The sequence below is a fragment of the Pseudopipra pipra genome, chromosome 2 (genome assembly GCF_036250125.1).
Source record: "Pseudopipra pipra isolate bDixPip1 chromosome 2, bDixPip1.hap1, whole genome shotgun sequence".
Classification (NCBI taxonomy): Eukaryota; Metazoa; Chordata; class Aves; order Passeriformes; family Pipridae; genus Pseudopipra; species Pseudopipra pipra.
In genome coordinates, this window is record NC_087550.1 from 30,221,773 (window position 1) to 30,240,891 (window position 19,119).

General features: G+C 43.2%; 1 protein-coding gene across 1 annotated transcript in view; it reads left to right on the forward strand.

Moving 5' to 3' along the window:
* LOC135409385 (alpha-2-macroglobulin-like protein 1) overlaps window positions 1-16,850 on the forward strand; it is a 30,173-nt gene extending 13,323 nt beyond the window's left edge. The window contains exons 17-37 of the mRNA XM_064644824.1: window positions 836-1,009; window positions 2,038-2,143; window positions 2,692-2,803; window positions 2,898-3,123; window positions 3,330-3,456; window positions 3,597-3,718; window positions 3,896-3,947; window positions 4,267-4,350; window positions 4,945-5,121; window positions 6,374-6,455; window positions 6,553-6,709; window positions 8,087-8,161; window positions 8,913-9,066; window positions 10,816-10,997; window positions 11,402-11,617; window positions 12,825-12,946; window positions 13,682-13,772; window positions 14,448-14,516; window positions 14,762-14,864; window positions 16,043-16,084; window positions 16,441-16,850. Coding sequence (XP_064500894.1) covers window positions 836-1,009; window positions 2,038-2,143; window positions 2,692-2,803; window positions 2,898-3,123; window positions 3,330-3,456; window positions 3,597-3,718; window positions 3,896-3,947; window positions 4,267-4,350; window positions 4,945-5,121; window positions 6,374-6,455; window positions 6,553-6,709; window positions 8,087-8,161; window positions 8,913-9,066; window positions 10,816-10,997; window positions 11,402-11,617; window positions 12,825-12,946; window positions 13,682-13,772; window positions 14,448-14,516; window positions 14,762-14,864; window positions 16,043-16,084; window positions 16,441-16,466 — 2,499 coding nt within the window. The 3' untranslated portion in view covers window positions 16,467-16,850. The remainder of the gene's footprint in view (window positions 1-835; window positions 1,010-2,037; window positions 2,144-2,691; window positions 2,804-2,897; window positions 3,124-3,329; window positions 3,457-3,596; window positions 3,719-3,895; window positions 3,948-4,266; window positions 4,351-4,944; window positions 5,122-6,373; window positions 6,456-6,552; window positions 6,710-8,086; window positions 8,162-8,912; window positions 9,067-10,815; window positions 10,998-11,401; window positions 11,618-12,824; window positions 12,947-13,681; window positions 13,773-14,447; window positions 14,517-14,761; window positions 14,865-16,042; window positions 16,085-16,440) is intronic.
* Window positions 16,851-19,119: the final 2,269 nt, after the last annotated feature.

Here is a 19,119-nt window from a genome sequence, read left to right on the forward strand (position 1 = left end):
TTTGGCCCAGTAGGGTCCTTCTATCCCTCTATCCCACTGCCCCAACCATTGCTGAATTGACATGTGACAGATCAAGCTGAGGACCTAAATAGATAGAGGCAGCACACAACGGCTGGTGAAAAGTGGTCACAATTTTGCCAACAACCAGGTGCATTTGGAGAATCTAGAAGGATTGGAGGAGCTTACCTTAAAGCAGCTGTGTGTTTCAGAGGAGTGAATTAAAAACTTAGAGCACAAATGCTGCAAAAATTGAAAATCCTAACATAATTCCACAATGTATACCAGAGATAATAAAACAGGTATATGCCTCATGGAAAGTTGTAAGTTAAATTATAAAAGTCCAGACTGTTACAAAGAAGCCTCATCAAATCCAGGGGGACGTGCTGCACCTGTAAATAGGGCCTACAGTGTGATCTGGTGTTCCATTTTATAGGGATACTGTTCTTGAGCATTTGCATCATCTACTTAACAGGTCTATGAAGTAGTAATCTTTAAATATGTAAGTCAGATGTGCTAACGCCTTATGCTCAGACTGAATCGTGCATTTTTATCATAATTTTGTACCCTAGAGTTGAAAGGCTTGAACTGTCTTGCAGACTAAAAGCTACTTATCTACATCCACTCCTTGGGTATATGCCCTTTAGTATATATTATCCTATATATATATATATATATCCACTCCTTTATATTGTCCTTTAGTATAAGCTGGGCCAGTGTCAACTTCCTCAACTGCAAAGCTTTACAAAATGTAGTAGAGGGCTACAGTCCAAATATTTGACCCATACACGTGCTTGTTGGCCAGCTCCTTTTGAAGACCTCTGTTTTTCCATTGCAGTTGTACAATGAGATCTTTGAAGACAGTTTCACAATTGGAGGACGAGGGTTCCCTTATCGCTTGGAAGACTTTGAGGGATACCCTTGTCTGCCCCAGCAGCCCAGCCCCCACAAAAAGACTCGGATGGGTGCACCGTGGTACCAAAGTGAGGCTGATGTCTTTAATCTGTTTAAGGTGAGTGTGTACGCTGCCTCTAAACTTTTCCTGAGCTAGTGATTTCCAATATTCTATCCCGAATGCCTACAAGAATTTACTTTTAGCAAACTTCAGCTGCCCCGACTTTCATTGCTACAAGTCATCTGTTGCTTGTTTTTCAGTGTAGCCAGCACTCATTTGGGGACTATGGGGAAAGATGAGTAAGCATAGTGCAAAACACCTGATTAAAGAAAGACAGCATAAAAATGAACAAATTTAGTTTAGGCTACCATAACTACAAAGGGGGAGTGGCAAGAACATAGCAGTAATACCTGAGCACCTCACTGTGTTTTGACTGATCACCACTTGGCTACTATTTTGTTTACAAACTACTTTACTCTGTGTTTCATTGAGTCTCTTTTTAGTTATCCTCAAAGCAATTTTAATAAAAAGAAGTCTTTCACAATTTGGCTTTATAGCTATTTTGTTGAGACAAACAAATTAAACTAATCTGCTACCAATCATGATAGTCAGAAAAGTGTTAAGATGTCTGCTAACTGAAATCCAAGAAGTGCTGCTTCTGACAGAACACTTTTAAAAAAAATATATACAAGTAGAAGCACCTCAAAACAGCTGAAGAGGGTAACAACACACTGAAAACAACCCAACATGTAGTCTGACTTGCATGGGCTTCTCAGGCTGACAGAACTCTACCTTAAAAATACAGACCCTGAGTCCTCTCAAAAGGCCTATTGCTGTGCTGTTTACTAGATGCTTACTCCTAGACTATGTCTCATTATTAGGGTTAGGCATATGTAGTACAGATCTAGTTGAAATTTACTGGCATGAGAAGTAATAATTAGTCCCAGTATTCCTCGGAAAGCTGGTTTCCATTCCTCATGCTGTGGTCAGTCTGAGCCTGTAAATTTATGGATATAAACAAGCAGCATTTAAAAGTGTTTCAGCTGTCACCAGCCCCTGTATGATATCTATGATCATGAGATAGTTTCAACATTCCTTGTTCCCTTTTATTTATCATTGATTTACTCTCTTTACTATTTTCCCAGAAATTGCGCATGAAAATAGTAACCAATACTAGAATCAAGAAACCAGTTTCCTGTGTGCGACCAGACTTTGAGAAAAAGACACTTGTTATGGAAAATTATGTTTTTGGTAAGGAACAGACATGTCCATCTCCTTGACTAAAGGAGCTCTCCTCTCCCAGTTCTGGCCAGCCTGCTGCTGAGACAACTGACTTTCATCCTGCTGTATTTCTTGTTTGTGTATGAGAGCAACAAAGCCCGTGTCCATTTCAATGGACCTGATTTATAAATCACATATAAAAGCTCAAATCTCTGTGCTTTATTGGTGCCCCTGTTTTCAGTGTTTCCATATAAAATGTAGTGTGCTCTCCACCAGCAGTTTCACATATTATTTAAGAGTGTGACTCCATTTTAGCATGCTGTCTCCCCCTGGATCCAGACCAAATTTGAATCTGTCAGTCTGAGTCTCAGGCTAAACTTCATCCAACTCTGTCTCCCTAAATCTGTGTTCCCCAAAGATATACACAGTGTGTCATGTTCTCATTGAAACACCAACCCTGTCCACTCTTGTTCTGTCACAAAGCATTTGTGGTTTGTGTTAGATTGCCTGTAAATGAAGAACTAATTTCAACTGTAGGTGTATATATGTTGTTTTCTGAGGTACCACTTGCTTTCTAGCTGACAATCTTGTTGCCCGTGCTGATTCTGAACCTCACTCTGATGACAAGAAGAAGCCAAAACCCCGGACGCTTTTCCCAGAGACCTGGATTTGGGATTTGGTCTCTGTTGGGTTGGTAACAGCCTCTATCTGCCTTCCCCAGAGACATCCCTGGAGTATTCTGACTGCTTCTAATCAAGTTCTCCTCTTCTGCTTCCTGCTGTAGGGGCAGTGGGCAAACGTCTCTCCAAGTTGCTGTACCTGACACCATCACGGAATGGAATGCCAACACCTTCTGTGTTGCTGATACTGGCTTTGGTTTCTCGCCTCTGACCACTCTTAGGGTCTTCCAGCCTTTCTTTGTGGATCTGTCACTGCCATACTCTGTGATCCAAGGAGAGACTTTCAGCCTAAAAGCCACTGTCTTTAACTACCTCAAGGACTGTATGCAGGTGAGTTCCTCCAAGTGAGTTCCCCCAATTACATGGCCTCTGTTGGAACAAAAACTTGAGCCCAAAGGCAAGCTATGATGTTCTCTGGAGCCCTACATACTGGCCATAAAGCACTCATATTTTGTGACCCAACGTATGTGCTTCTTTGTGTAGTACCTGTTACTAAAACTATTCCAATGTCTGCTTGTACATCCAACCATCCTCAGATCCGCACCACCCTCACAGAGACTCCAGAACTAAAGGTGGATGCCTGTCCAAGTTGCCAGTTCACCAGCTGCCTCTGTGCCAATGAAGCAAAAACCTTTGTGTGGAATGTGACAGCCACCAGGCTGGGTGAGGTTGGGCAGAGGGATGTGTGGCAGCCAGTGGGAGGAGGGGTGGAATTTGCCTGTGTCTGCATGTCTGGACCTAATGCTTGTGCATACAGCTGTCTGCTTCAAGTGCTCAGCAATGTGCCTCTGTGCTCTCTGCAGGCAAAGTGAATGTCAGTGTAAGCAGCATGGCAGAAGATTCACACAATCTGTGTGGTAACACAATTGTTGTCACACCTTTGCAAGGAGGGAGAGACACAGTGATAAAACCTCTGCTTGTGAAGGTTAGTCACATCTCAGGGTGGAGAATCCCTGGAGACAGTGGTTTGTCCCCTGGGGCAGTTGGCAAGATGCTAAGAGAAAGTTTAGCCTCTTCTTTTTGGAAAGCAGAAAAACTTGCTAAGACATGGTGACTTCCTTTCTTGTCTTCCCTATCTGAACTATTCTTTCTCCATCTGCAGCCAGGAGGGGTCCTACAAGAGAAGACTCAAAATGCCTTTCTCTGCCCTTCAGGTAGGGGACAAAAATCTCTAACTGCTATTGATCATGAGAGCGGGATGGAAGGGACAGGGCTACTGCAAATCTCAAAGGTGGGGCCAATTTGTCAGAGAAGAAGCACTGGTGGTACCATCCCTGCCTGGGATAACAACCACTGTAATTTGTCCATATCTTTCTTTTACCTGGCAAAGTTTCCTGTATTGAGGCATTTGTTTGCAAATCTTGGCTGCTGTGACTCAATGTCACATTAAGCCTCACCTGGGTCTCCTTGGGTGTTACACTTGTGTGTGATGCTTCTTCCCTGGCATAAATTTTTGGGTTCTGCCTTCCTCAGATAACACCGTCTCTGAAGAGTTCTCTCTGCCTCTGCCTGCAGAAGTGCTGGAGAGATCTGGCCGAGCCACTTTCTCTGTGATTGGTGAGAAAGGCTATCCCTGATCTTGGGTCCCCAGTGAGAAAAGCTTGCACAATGCTTTGGCCTTACTGATGCCTTGACCCCACTCCTCATGAGATTATCTGTAATGGGTGTGATGTTGGCCTCAGAAATGTGGATCAAGTAATCTTTTCCATATTTATTCCTCCCATATGGAATGATTCTAGGTGATCCCCAAGTGGCTGGAGGAGAAGACACAAAATGGGGTATCGCCTCTGACTTCTGTCACTGCCATCCACCTAAGTGAACCAAAACCATCCCTGCAGATTTCCACCTAGTTTACCTGTGTAATTCCTTTCCCTCCTTGGTACCCACTAGGGAATGACAGCTCTCTTCACCTTTCTTTGGACCCCCTCAAGCTTCACATTCCCTTCCTCCTTCCAGAACCATGGTGTCTTCCCTTTCTGTTCTGGTCTAGTCTGTGAGGGGTCACCATAAATCTCAATCATATCTGTTCAGTTAGGAACTGGCTCTTTTCTAGGATCCCAGTAGAGTTTAGAGAAGGCAGCAGTCCTTTCGTTTCATACTGCTTAATGTCTGTGCTTTTCCTTTCTCCTGTGTCTCCACTTCAAATGTAAGGTGACATCATGGGTCCAGCACTTCAAAATTTAGACCAACTGCTAAGCATGCCCTTTGGCTGTGGTGAACAGAATATGGTTCAGTTTGCACCAAACATCTTCATACTCCAGTACCTGAATAAGACTAAACAACTGAATGCTGAAATTAAAGATAAAGCACTGAAATTCCTGACAACAGGTAAACATTGTCCTTCCTTTTGCTGCAAAATGAAGCTTTTGTAAATCAAGATTGTTGGGCACAGGTCTAGTGGGAAGGTGAAGGGCAGGAATGGGAGCACTGCCAGAGCTGTTACAAAGGAAGGTATCGCAGAGAAAAAGGAAAATATCTCATGGAAAGAAAAGTGTGTTTCTGAAGAAAGCAGGATTTCTGTCTCTGCTGTAACTGAACTACTAAGTCTGCTTTTTTGAGAAGGGTGTGGGTAATTAATGATTTCCATCATTATGTGATGCGTGTTTATTCCCTTATCAGTCCAAGGCTGACAGAAGTACCTTGTGGAAACAAGGCATCAGCTGCTATTACATGGAATAAAGAATGGCCTTTCGGAATTGATAGGATTTCAGTAGCTTAGTGTTTTCCCATGTTTTAGGACACATATTTTGAGGGCGTGTCAATTCTGTCCAGTATAATCTGAATTTAATATAGTGCCAGTGTCTGTGTCTCATGTTGTAACGTGTCTCACATTTCAGCCTGCCAGTCTACTTATCTTGCTATGCTGCAAGCTCAGCAGCTCCCCTGGATAGGATCTGAATCCCTTTCTCTCCCCCTTTCTCTCTTCTACTATGAGCATGTACTGATATCTGGGAGAGGGGGACCTACCCAAGAGAACAGTGGCAGCAGAGAGGCAAAGCAGGGGGTAAACAATGCAGCCATGGAGAGGGTGTAGGGAGAGCAAACAGATGCAGACAGCATTCTGGCCTCAGAGCTTAAAGGCATGGCCTTGTTGCTTCCTGTACGTCCCATTAAAAGTGTTTTCTGGAGTCCCAAGAGGGCTAAAGGAAGTGCTGAAAAACAAATAGCGTTTCATTTTGGTCCCCTCTAGAAAATGCCTTCCTCCCCACTCCTACTGCTCTTTTTATTCACAGCAAGGGCCTGTGAGGGCTCATTGGAGCATGGGGAGACATGAGGTAGCTGAGCATGTCACCATTTTGTAAAACAGCAGGGAAGATACCCACAGCACTTGCTCATAGCAGCTCCAGTAGTGTAGAGCAGCTGTATGGCACAGTTCCATGCTGTGCAACTGCTTCTTGTCATGCTGTTGCTGTGGGATGCACGGGCAATTGTGGGGTGGTGGTGTGCTTGCCTCAATGTCTTTGACAGTAGGACCTGGTGAAGTCTCTTGTTGTGAAGCCATCTTCCCAAAGCAAGGATACAGTCTGAGATGCTAAAGGTCCTCACAGTGAGAGTGACATCCTGGCACCTGTTGTCATAGGTTACCAGCGTCAGCTGCTCTACAAACATGACGATGGCTCCTACAGCGCCTTTGGGAAAGGTGATGACCAGGGCAACACGTGGTGAGTGACCAGAGCTGCTATTGTCATCATAAACCTATTGTTCTTGCTGGTTCATCTTCTAGCTGTGACATGGGATTCCTCTGTGCTCTGCTTACAGGCTGACAGCTTTTGTAGCCAGGTCCTTTGGACAAGCCAGCTCTTACATTTACATTGATAAGGATCACGTGCACAGTGCTCTGCTCTGGCTGCAGAAGCACCAGCTGCCCAGTGGCTGCTTTGAGAGTGTGGGGAAGCTCTTCAACAATGACTTGAAGGTATGGCTGCCAGACATGGGAGTGAGAGTGAGAGCAGGAGGAACACAATGTGAGGCATGGGGTTGCTTCCCCCAGGCTCTTCCACTGTGTACAGTAGCACAAAGCAATGTCCCTATGGCCTAGCACAGCCAAGGCATCTTCCCAGAACAGAATGAAAAAGCATGGCCTAAAACAGCAGGCATTTCCTCTGTGTGAGGTTTTAACCTCTGCTAGTCTTTCTTCATTTTTACTCTAGCCAAAAGACAACACAGTTAATTGTGCGAAGGCACTTCTAGGGCACAGGCAGAAATATTTTTATATTTTAATGCTTCTCTAGAATACCCTGGCTGGATTCTCCCTCTTCTCATGCCTTACAACGCACAATACTCTATGTGCTCTAATATGGGATTCTCTGAAGACACAGTTGTCTGTCACCCAAAAAGTATGACTTCTCCTGGATTATGGCATCCCCCAAATGATCCTGCAGTGTAGCTGGGAATGCACCAAACTCCTGGTGTACATGTTCCAGTACTTAGGTACTGAACAGTGCATATGCAGCATGGCAGTACTTGGGTTCATTGCATTTGTAAGGGTATGAATAATCCAGACTGGTCAGATTGCAAAATCGCCCATATTAAATACAAGGGAGGCTTATGAAAGAAAACAGGCTGCCACTTTGGAAAAGCAAAGGGTTATGCTTTTTTTCTTAAAATATGGGTGCAGTGCAAAATAAAACCAGAGTGTTACATGTAGACTTTCATCCTTGTCTGGCTTTCATTAATTTCGCAGCTTGAGCTTTCCATTTGAACTTTTTGGAATAGGCTTTGCACCCTGCCTGCCTTACGTTTCACAGTTTTTGCTATTCAGTGTGAACAATGCTTCTTAGCATCTTAGCCCAATTTCCCCCTCTCATTTTAGACTTAGTCTTGTCTCATGTCTGAGGATGCAAACAGAACTTCCCCAAGAATTAATGTTCTCTGATGTGAAAAGAGGCTCCTGAAAGCCTGTTTAACACATATTAACCTGTAGCTTCTCATAGTCAGCTGAACTATAGGTAAACTTGCATAACTTCTTGTGTGCAAATCCTGCATGCTCTGTTCAAGTGTACAGTTGTAACATATTTATTTTTAATAAAATATATTGCTTAACAGTTTGCTTCATGCCCTTGTTTGAGAAGGGATGCCTAGGCTGTATGCACAACACAGCTCTGAGACTGCCCTTAACACCAGACCTTCATGATATTCAGCAAGTGTCCTTGTTTCCTGTCCGAGAATGCCCAGAAGCATGCTGCTGTACTCCCTCAAATAGGTCATCCATAGGCAGTTTCAGTGGCTATACAATGACAGGCAAGCAGTTGTTGGGTTTCTACTTCTCTGATGATTATCTCTGTGCTTGCAGGGTGGTGTGGACGATACAATCTCATTAACAGCCTATATCACTGCTGCACTGGTGGAACTCCATCTGGAGAAAAATGTAAGTCACATCTGAACTCTTGCAGGGATTGGGAGCCTGCTCCACCATTCATTCCTTCCCCGGCTGGTGGCTTCAGGGAGAACCCAGCTTGAGGTGCTGAAAGGTTCTCTCGTTCCCACCTTTATACACAGTAAGCTCAATAGGAAATTTTGAACTCGGCAAGGAGTTCTTAATATAAATGGCCTGATTTGCAGCAAAGCAGAAGACTTGCTTTTCCCAGCTGATCTCAGAGGAAACAATTGTCTCTGAAAATGACAAAGGGCTTGGGGAAAGGCAATAGTGTTCATTAAACTAAAAAACTAAAGGAAAAATAAAAGGCCCCCTTTCAGGTATGCAATGCCCTCCCCCCCTCAAATAAAAGCAATGATCTACAAGATACGTATAGACTGTTCTAGCAAAAAAGAACTGATATTCCAGGTTTAATGGTACAGTTCTAAAAACAACATCATACCCCTTCAGGGTCTAAGACCTACAGCATGCAGGTTTGACCACTCTGATGCAGTGTGTTACCAGATGCTTCCTACAGCTGGATTCTCTGGTATATTAGCAATCCCCTATCCCAGTGATGTGTCCAGTCACACCTTTGCTTTTGACCCACAGTGAGTGATGTTTTGTCCACTCTACTTCATGTTCCACAGCCCTGAGATAGATCCTAGCAATAAAGTAAATCAAATATGTATCTGGGATAGGTGTTCACAACAATGTTTAGTTTGGTCAGAGGAAATTCACTTGGTTTGGGCTCCTTTTTCAGGACACCATGTTGGATAATGCCTTACATTGTCTTAAGAATGTAACACTTGATGAGACAAGCCTTTATGTCAAGGCTTTGATGGCTTATGTCTTCACGCTGAGTAAGGACATGGAGATGAGAGAGCAGCTTCTGGATATGCTGGAGAAGGAAACGGGTAGGTTGTTGCTGTTGAGAAGATTTTGAGTCCTAGAAATAACAACTGTGTTTAAGTTCTGATATCTGTAGCATTTAATTGCAGTAGTCTGGGAAATTTACCTATTCTGAAATAGGCTTTTGTGTCAGAAAATCATAATGTATTGAAGCTGTGAGAGCCTCTATTTTTCTCAGACCCATGAAACAATTTCTAATCAAAAGCAACAGAGGTGATCCATGCTTAATTTGTGTGGTCAAAATGCTTACTTGAGCTGTGGTCCTCCTGTCATTCTTTAGCAATTCATACATAGTACAATAGATCTTGCAGAGGAAACTTGTCTCACCATGTTTATTCAGGTGCTGGTCACAGCAGCACTTGAAGAATTCAAACCTTTTGACTGCTTCCCCATTGATTCTCTACTCAGCTCAGGGCCCTTGGGTGGACGCACCTTTATTGCTGTGCTACTGAGCTTTTTTTCTTCTTTTTGTGTCTTTAACTTGGGAAGAAGATAGGCTTTTGTCTTGAATGTGAATGCTGAGGTGGGGGGTTCAAAGCACTTAAGCCTATGGTTAAACAGTTGGTAATGCTACTGGAGTTGGTTTAAGTTCCTCCCCACATTTGTTTGTCTGGCAGTATGGTGAACTACATTGGAGGCTGAAAAATAACACAGAGAAAAAGAGGGAGAGAGGATTTTTCGGTCTGATCAGCTACCACTGCAGAGTGCAGCTCACTGCATAGCCACTCAAGCTGCTAGCTGGTTTCACAGAACAGCCGGTGGGCAAACTGGAAGGAGTAGAATTGCACACACTGAATGCAATACTTGTCAGAGCTGCCTCTGTGATAATACATGTGGAACAAGGAAAAAACTTTCCCCTGTGATAAACATAATGCAGTAATGGAGGTCCTCCATAGAGAACCTGAGTCTTTAGGCTGTTTTTATGCAAACAAGTGATTTGATGGTTCTTCTTTCAAAAGTGAAGGTTTTTTCTGAAAATGGACTTAGAATTTAAAAGCATTTAAGCTTTTCACACTTATATCATTGCAGAATATGTCTACACTGGCACAATTAAGTTCAATTCTTAGCTGAATTTTGATTAGCCCCCTATTATCACTGCAGCAAAATATTTGACCAGACTCAGATGTATTCAGTACTTCTGAGCTTGGACTTTAGGTGAGAGCCCAGCTCTTGCTTAAATTGTCCTAGCTTATGCACTGCATAGTGAGGATGCCAATGAAGTAAGTTGTGTAGTCTTATTCCTCCAGTAGCCTGCCAGCGATTCTCCCTCAAAGAGTGACCAGTTTTTGTACAATAGGTACAAGTGACTGGAAATGAGTCCTAGAGTTTTTCAACACAGGGGGTCCTATTAGACTGTAAAAGCAGAAATGACAAAAATGCTGAAGCTTGGAGACATAGTTTTGAATATACACAGAGCTGAATAAGACTTGGAGTGTGCTTTAAACAGAGAACCTGTGTTCAGAGTTCATCAGTTACTAGGGGAATTGTTTCCTAGAGAAACTGGTTGAGGATTTGGGGCCTGGATGTATCTGTGTTTTCAAAGGAAGAAATGGAGCCTATCATAGGTGGCTGGCCCTTTCAAGGTAAAAAAAAGCAAGGATGGATTGGTTTCTGCACTCTGAGGTGCCCCAGAAAGGCACTTGCATTTCTGATGCTGTACAGGAAACTGTCAGTCCTCAAAGAGTCTCAAAGGAGAAGCTGATGTTCATAGGGATCTACAGTTCTTCTCTTCCACATGTTTCTTCCCCCATCAGCAGAGCTCCTGACATCACATTCTGGTGGTGAAGAATCTTCTTCTATGATTGAGACAGTAGCCTACATTGTCCTGGCTCATGTCTCCAAACCAGACTCGTCACTCAATGAAGCATCAGTGAGCAAGCTTGTGCGCTGGCTCAGTAGACAGAGAAATGGCTTCGGAGGATTTGCTTCCACACAGGTAATAAACCATGGAAAATCATGGGAGAAAGAGAGTGGTGCCTGGAGTGGTGTGCACATCTCTCATATGCATGTCACTCTAGATCCATCCTTCACTGACAAATGTATATGAGCCCTGTTTGGAAAAGGGAGTGCCATGGGGAAACTCTTTTCTGTGTAGTGTAATTGGGATTATCCAGGGCCTGGGACTGCTAATCCCAGGGCTCAGAAGCTACCCTTTCCAGGTAACAGAGGTCATTCTGCTCCCTGTGGCATAGACCTATACATTAATGGTATAGAGCCCACTTGTGTCAGAATGTGAATCCGGGCCATAAGGGCTGTGGTTCTCCCTGCAGTGCCTGAACTAGTGTGCTGGATCTTGTACTGCACAGTTCCATAGCAAAGTGACTCTTTCTCTACCTTTAGGACACAGTTGTTAGCCTGCAGGCCCTCGCTCAGTATGCAGCCCTGATTCCTCAGGAGATCAGAGATGTAAAGGTGATGGTGAAAGGCAAGGAGGGTTCTCCATTGGAGTTCCATGTGCACAGGAACAACAAGTTGGTCCTGCATCAGGCATCTCTCCCTGCTGTCCCAGGGACGTACACAGTGCAAGCGACTGGCAGCGGCTGCGTTTATGTACAGGTGCGTATACATAAGGAACAGAGCTGTCAGGCTTTGCCTCTGATTATTGAAGTGAGGCTTGGCTCCAAGCAGGCTCTATAGCCTCAAATTCTGAGTAGAATTTTGCTTTCTAGGCAGAATCATGTCAAGCTTGAAGGTACTCAGGTATACTGTGTTGTCAGGCTTTCACTGCAACCATCTCTGGTATCTTCTCAGAAATGTCTCAGCTTTGCTGTCCTATGTTACAGAGCCATGTTATTGTTAAGAGACCACTAGATCTGAAGTCAGAAGTAGTAAGACACAGAACAGTGCCTGCTTCTATTTTGAATGTATGTTGCTGATGTCAAGCTTCGGGAGGTGAACACTATATATTATGTCTTCTGATGTAATATTCCTTGGGTTGTTATCACACGCAGAGATGAGGAGTGATGTAGTACCAAGGTCTTCTTATTCCAGTATGCCAACACAACTGGTCCATCAGGAGGATACATCTTATTTTTCTGGCAGTCATGATAGTGATCCACTTATGAGCCATTCATGCAGCAAGGAATTCAAGCCACTCCCTGTGAAAACCTCCCTTACTGGATCATTTCTGTTCAGCCAGAGAATCTGCAAGCAGTGTATAGACAAGAGGACTCAAAAATTATTTATTGTTAATGCATGTAGGAGGTAACTAGGGCTCATACTACTGAGCTATACTTGAATATAGTAAATAAACGTAAGACATCTGATGAGTATCTGCTGGCCAAACCGTCAGTCACCAGGCAGATGGAGGAAGATTCTCTTTGGAGGAGTGTGATCATCTGTCTTCCTGAGTTTTCCTCTTCTGATTCTTTGTTCTTTCTATCGTTCTTTTGGGGCTTATACTTGTTTTGCCTCTGGAGACCTAGAACTACTATTAGCATGTCAAGAGTTAACAGTTACACTTCTTTCTCCTTGTGGGGCAGTGTCTTAGCTAATGTACTTTCTTACACCTTAACAGTATTTTTTTCCGATAAGACTGAATGAGGCCTTGTATCACAGATGGCTGAGTCTCCATGCTGAGGGTTACATTTGGCAGGTGTCTCTGATGCTATGTGCTAAACAGCACATCTCTGAACAGAAAGTGCATCTGGCTCCTACTGTGTTAGCCACTGGTTATTTGTTAAAAGCTGGAGGCACAGGTAATCCTTTAGATCACTCAGGGAAGCTTTGGAGCACTTCACAGAGATGTTTTCTCCCCCGCCAGACCACTTTGTACTATAACACCCCACCACCAAAAACAGAAGAGGTCTTTGTCCTGGATGTGGAAACAGTACCAAGAGAATGTGATGGTGTCAGGAAAGAGCTTGACATCCATGTGTCTGTCAGGTATGAAATCCCTTGAGGCTCCTTCTTCAATGTAAAGAATTGGGAACCCAGTTGTATGACTAGAACCCTGTCTTAGAGAAACAAAGACACAGGGATGATCTCTTCTTATCCATAGATCCCAAAGAGATTGTTAACTGAGAATTAAGGCCTGTAGGAGCATGGCAATGCCCTGGCCGTGTCTTGCAGAACCACAGCAACTATCTCAGTCAGCATGGAGCAGCTCAGCAGCCCCCAGAGCACTAGGAGATGAGATGGCGGCATTCCCAACAGCCAGAGCTCCCACCCAGGCTTGGCAGCCTGGGCTGAAGCAGCCCTGAGATGCATTATCCTAGGTAGTGGGAACCTCTGCTGGAACTAGACATCAGAAACTCCAGTCCCTATCCATATTTCACTTGCATGTATCTGTCTGGGATGAGAGTCTTGATCCATATTCTCCATGTCTTACTGTCCTTACTGAAAGAGAACATTGCCACTCTCAACCTGTAACAGCAAAGGTCACTTACGTATGTTGGAGAAGGCAACATGAAGCATTAACACATTAACCATAACACACTTGCTGCACAGTCTGTCTCCATACTAAATGAGTAGATGGGGATGATTTTTTTGTCCCTTTCTCCCATCAGGTATACATGCTACTGAGCTTTCATATCACTGTAGAGCACAGTCCATTAGTATCTCCTAGAAATGCTATGATGCTTTCCACATCTAATGTGCTTCTCTCCTGACTCTTTTCAGTTATGTAGGGGACCGTGGGACCAGTAACATGGCCCTGGTGGAGGTGGAAATGCTGTCAGGGTTCATTCCTGTGCAGAGCTCTGTGAAAGAGGTAAGACTTTTCTTCTGGCTTTCCTTGAAAATAGCAAAATCTGTTTTCCAGATGTAGCTCAGCCAGAAATATCCAAAGATGTAAGAATTGCTGAAGAATGGTAACTATTTATCTTACTAAAAATTAAGTAAACTAAGCAAGTGCAAATATAGAGGGCTATTTCACAAGGCAACTTTCTGCTTGCACAACTGATTGTGCAGTTTTTCATATTGAGTAGTAAGGATTGCATATGCAGGAAGAAGTTAGACAGGAGCTGAAAAGCACCTAGTTAGAATCACCTGGGGTGCACTGAGACCATTTGCAGTTGCCAGTGCCTCTGTAAGGGCTATTCCATAAAATGGTGTTGAATCTCTTAGGGTTGTTCAATCGCTCCATTGTTCCAGGTGATAGCTAGGAAGATCCATCATAGCCTCCTAATAACCATCTTTCCCTTTGCTACAAGTACTGAAAGTAGGAACATGGCTCAAGAACACTTGATCCAAATCTGAAAAAATGTTTTCTAAGGCCTCCTGTGCTCCCAACAATCTCAACACCATTACAGCTGAGGAACGCAGGCCTGACTAGGCTTAGTGCTTTAGTCAACAGTGGTTCACTGACAAATACTAAACTTGGTGTGAGACAGAGAAGGCCAATACGCTGATGTTAACCGAGCTCATCTCTTGCCTTCCTACACAGCTGGAGAAGATACCCCTAGTGAAAAAGACAGAGATAAAACCAGACCAAGTCACAATCTACTTGGAAGAGGTAAGAGGAAGAACACAGGGAACTGACAACTGAAGAAGCAGCAATTGAAGTACTTTGCACTGGGACTTTCACAGATGAGAAATACAAATTTCTAGTCTGATCAAGTGGGCTAAAATTTCGGCCAAAGAGGAAGAGGGTGGAAGAACCTGGAAAGACAGAGAAAGAAAGCTCTGATGGAGAAGGAGTAAAGCTGGTATGTAGATGACTTTGAGATGACCATTGCATTTCTGCTTACTTCTTTTCAGCTGGGTGAGACTTCTCTGAAGCTTAACATCTCGGTGGAACAAGACGTTGAAGTGCAGAATCTGAAAGCAGCAACAGTGCATGTCTATGACTACTATAAGCCAGGTGAGATTACAGACACTAGCAAAGAGTAACTATTATACACCCCACTCAGACATAATTCTGTCTGTGACCCCTATTCCCTTATCCCCCTTATTCCAGTGCACTTCCTCCTGCAACTTCAAGCTTGTGTTTCCTCTGTGCAAGACTTTAACATTCAAGTAGCAGAACCGCTTGCTTAGAAAAGTTCCTCATATGAGACTGCCTGGCACTATGATTATGTTGTAGGGTGTTATGTGTTCAAAATGACACACTGTTTACTTCCTCTAGCTTCAAGCGACATCTCTGTGGAAAAAAGACTTCTCTGTCAACGTGCCATGTCTTTTCCAGCTCTTTAGCTCTCTTGAGAATACTTAGGCATTTATTTCAAATCCATATTACATAGTGCCACCCTGATCCATTAGAAAGCAGAATTTAGTTGTATGCTTTTCATATATAGTGTAACAATCCTACCTTCCATTGGATTCTTCCATGTCTTAGAGGATAATAGGAGAATAATTTGTTACCCTTTAAAACTCTAAATGAGTTATCAGCACGCAGAAGAGAGATCTTTTTGTCATTTTGAGTCTCTTTTCTGTGCTATGTATGAGACAAAACAGCAAATGGAACACTAAGAATTATTTTTAAAAAAGAATTTGAGAACAAAATGGAAAAACTGCCACTGATGGTTTAGAAAGCAGCACCACAGGCCTACATGTTTTGTACTAAGTTCCATTCTTTTTCCCCCTTCCACACCATGGCAAGAAGAGGACACTTCTTAATCCAGCCATTACAGATCTAAATATTGTCACCTAATATGGTCTCTCTTTGCTATTTCATTCTGTACAAGAATTTTTGTGCTTAGTACATAAAATTTAAAAAGTGTTACCTGACATGAAAATACTAATTATCAGTAAATAGGCAAGGCTGTTAGGACACACTATTGAAAGTTTCTCTGTTTACAAAAAATATCCTTGCATTACAAGGTACAGTGCACAGGATCATCTTTCTCAGTTGTATGGGACACGTGTTGGGGAGACAGACCATTGGTCTGACACACTGTAGACACTTTTTTGTTCCTACATTTACAGTCTGAAGAATGAAACATTAAGGTAGTGGGATGGTTGTGTCACAGAGAAAGAAGCTTGGCACTACCCTACCATGCAGTTCTGCAGCTTACTGCCTTTTCTCTTTTGTTTCTACAGATGAACGCACAGCAAGAGAATATGTTTTCCCTTGCAGTTCAGGTTAGTGTTAACAGGCTTCCAAGGTGGGAATAGCTGGAACAGAGCAGAGGACTGGTGGTAAGCAAACAAAGCATCCCACCTCTGCTCTGTATTTAAGCCCATCATGTGATGTAGGGCCTTCTTGGACTATGGTTGAGCATACCATGGAAGGTTAAAAGGATCTATTTTTATTTCACTTCCATACACTCCTCACATGTGCAATCCTCACAGCATCCCAAATCGGAATGCAACTGGAAATGCCTATGTCAATGATAAAAGGATGTTGAAAACTCATCCCCTAAGATCTTTTAGTCCTTAGAGAGCTTCCTTAGAATTCATCAGGCACTTTGCCTTTTCTTTCCTCTTTCTTTTCACAGATGTCTCGAAGAAAGTTTCTTACTAGTATGCTCTGGCTCTGGTTCCATAAGAAAAACTTCATTGCTCTTCTCTGCTGTGTTGGAAACACCTTATTTCCTTTCATCTATGCCCTAAATTTCTGTGTGAAACCTGGCTCGATACACAGTAGTTTGGGGGATCAAGTGAAATAAAGTATGTGCAACCTGGAAAAAAGGCAGTGACTTTACAGTTGATGAAGATTTCAATGCCTGAAAAAGAGAAACATTGTGCCCATTATGGTTACATACTTTGCTTTTCATCACTACAGTGGTTTAACTCTCTCTCTCCTTCCCAAGTCCCATCTCTGAGCTACTTTTTCAATTTAGTTAACACAACAGCCCACAACCAAACTCCAAGAAAAAAACAACAAACCAACAAAAACCACCCCAAACAAACAAAAAATAAACCAACCCAAACCCCCAACCTTTTTAACCCTGCTCTGGTTTACTACATGGCCCTGTGAATCATCTTTCTGTCGTAACTGAGGATTAGGAACAGGCAAGGGAAGGCTAAGGAAGAAATACTTCACCAGTTCATTCAGACAGAAAAGGACTTTGCAACAATGCCTCAGGAAGGAAGGCCATGAGACCAAAATAAACATTCACTGCAGGTTTAGACTCTGGCAACACCCAGTCCCATCATGTCAAGACATTAACCCGAATGACTAATCCTTACCTGTGGCACTACTTAAAAAAGAAAACAATCTGAGGACTCTCAGGATGCACCACACAACAGGAGAATAGGGTATGCAGATGGCTCATCAGGATGTGCATTGACATTAGCAAGGTAGCACATAAAAGATGGGCTACTAGATAAGAAAAAATGGGTGCTAGTTTCACAGAGCTGATTACCAAAAAAGAAGTTACCAGGACAGTCGTGCCATAAATATGAAGTAAAGCTATGAAGTCAACAAGCCCAGGGCCAATGGAGAAGAAGTGAACAAGGTGAGCTATGAATTTGGGAAGTGATGATGCTTCTAAAGAGGAAGCACCTAGGAGACAACAAAAAAAAAAAAAAAAAAAAAAGAAAAGGAGAAAAAGAAACATAAAGTGAAGCAGGTCATGTGACCAGGGTTGTTTGTGAGATTCCTGTCCAGCAGCCCTTTGCCTGATCAACACAGCTTGCAAAAGGGCAGTAAACACTTGCACTCCTACTTGTCATTACTTTTGAGGCTGTTCAGTAGGGACAGGAAAAAAGGAAAATAAAAGTCTCACAGCAGTGCTTAGGAAGCATTTAAATGAGGTAGAAAACCTGTGGAACCAAGTGATTCCTTCTGTGGACAACTGATACAAAAAGAGGACAGGGCTCACCTCAAGTAAGCAAAAATGTGAAGGAACTGAACAGGCCTCCAAGGGGTTTTCCCCTAGCATTGCCCCTTTCCAAGACATTACAGGATTCAAGAGGCTGTTTGATGGTGCTCTGCCAAGGGAGCAAAGTGGGACCTGTGATCTTTCAGTTGCCTTCCTGAAAAAAGTTTCTTCCTCTGCGTATTTGGACTGGACTGAAAGAGCTTCAGGATCAAGGTCCTCTGATCTGGTTAAACTTCAGATAGCGAGGTTATAAATAAAACCTGAAGCCTGTAGCCCAGTGTGCTCATTGTGGCCATGAGCCAGGCTCTCCTGCCTCTAAACAGACAGGTGTCAGGGGTCTGTTTTACAGGTTATATCATCAGCTGGCCATGAAATTAGATTTAAATAGAAGAAGGTCCACCAAGATTACTCTACTTCTGATGATAGGAAGTCTTGTCACCTTGTACCTGTGCGGACTAGGTAAGTAAGAAAACCAAGTATGTGAAATAAGAATACAAACAGAAATTTCCGGTCTGTGGTTTCAAATCAGATAGAGGTAGTTCAGCTGCAGTTGAGAGGGTCTGAGGAAGCTGACAAAGCAGAGAGTTGAAAAAGAGCTGCTGTGTGGCAAGCTTCCTTAAGATAGGAGAGTACAGTAAAAGTCAGTGAGGTCTCTGCCTCTTGGAGCAAACATTAGGGAGCTAATCTGTTCTGAGTGGGCAGTCTGATGCTTGCTCAGTTCTTCTGACTGTTGAAAGATGCTCCCTGTCCTTAGTGACATCCACAGGATATATCTTCCAGTGCAAGAAAGGAACCTTTGCTATGTTTAAGCAAAGGTGTGGCAGATGGCCAGGAAATTTCCTCCCATCACCTCACCACAGCTGCTATGTGGATCTTGGTTGTTCAGATGGTCTGGAGTCAACTGGGAAATTTCCTGCAAAGTTTGCAGCTTCAGCTTGAGAAAAAACAAGGTCTAGAAGAGCATAGTGCAGGAGGCAGCTAACAGGGAATCTGGTAACTAGCATCTCAGACAGCAGGCTAGATGTTCATTTATATGCCTGTACTATATGAATCCATACGGCACAGTATGCAGGCTCATCCTTTTGCTAAGTGCTGTTCACTCACCTGTATATAAGGTTCACTTGCTACCACTGTCTTCCTGATAAACTGGAAAAAAACTCTGTGAACTCAGAAGGTGCACTTTTCCTCCAGGGCCACTGAGTGTCACCATCGCTCCGTGGCTGGCTCTGCAAGATGCCATTTCTCCAGACAAAAAATTCCTTTTCTAAAATGGATCGTAACCAAAAAAAAAAAAAAAAAAAGGTAATTGGGATGAAAATGGGCTGCTTCTTCCCGCAGAACCCAGAGCTG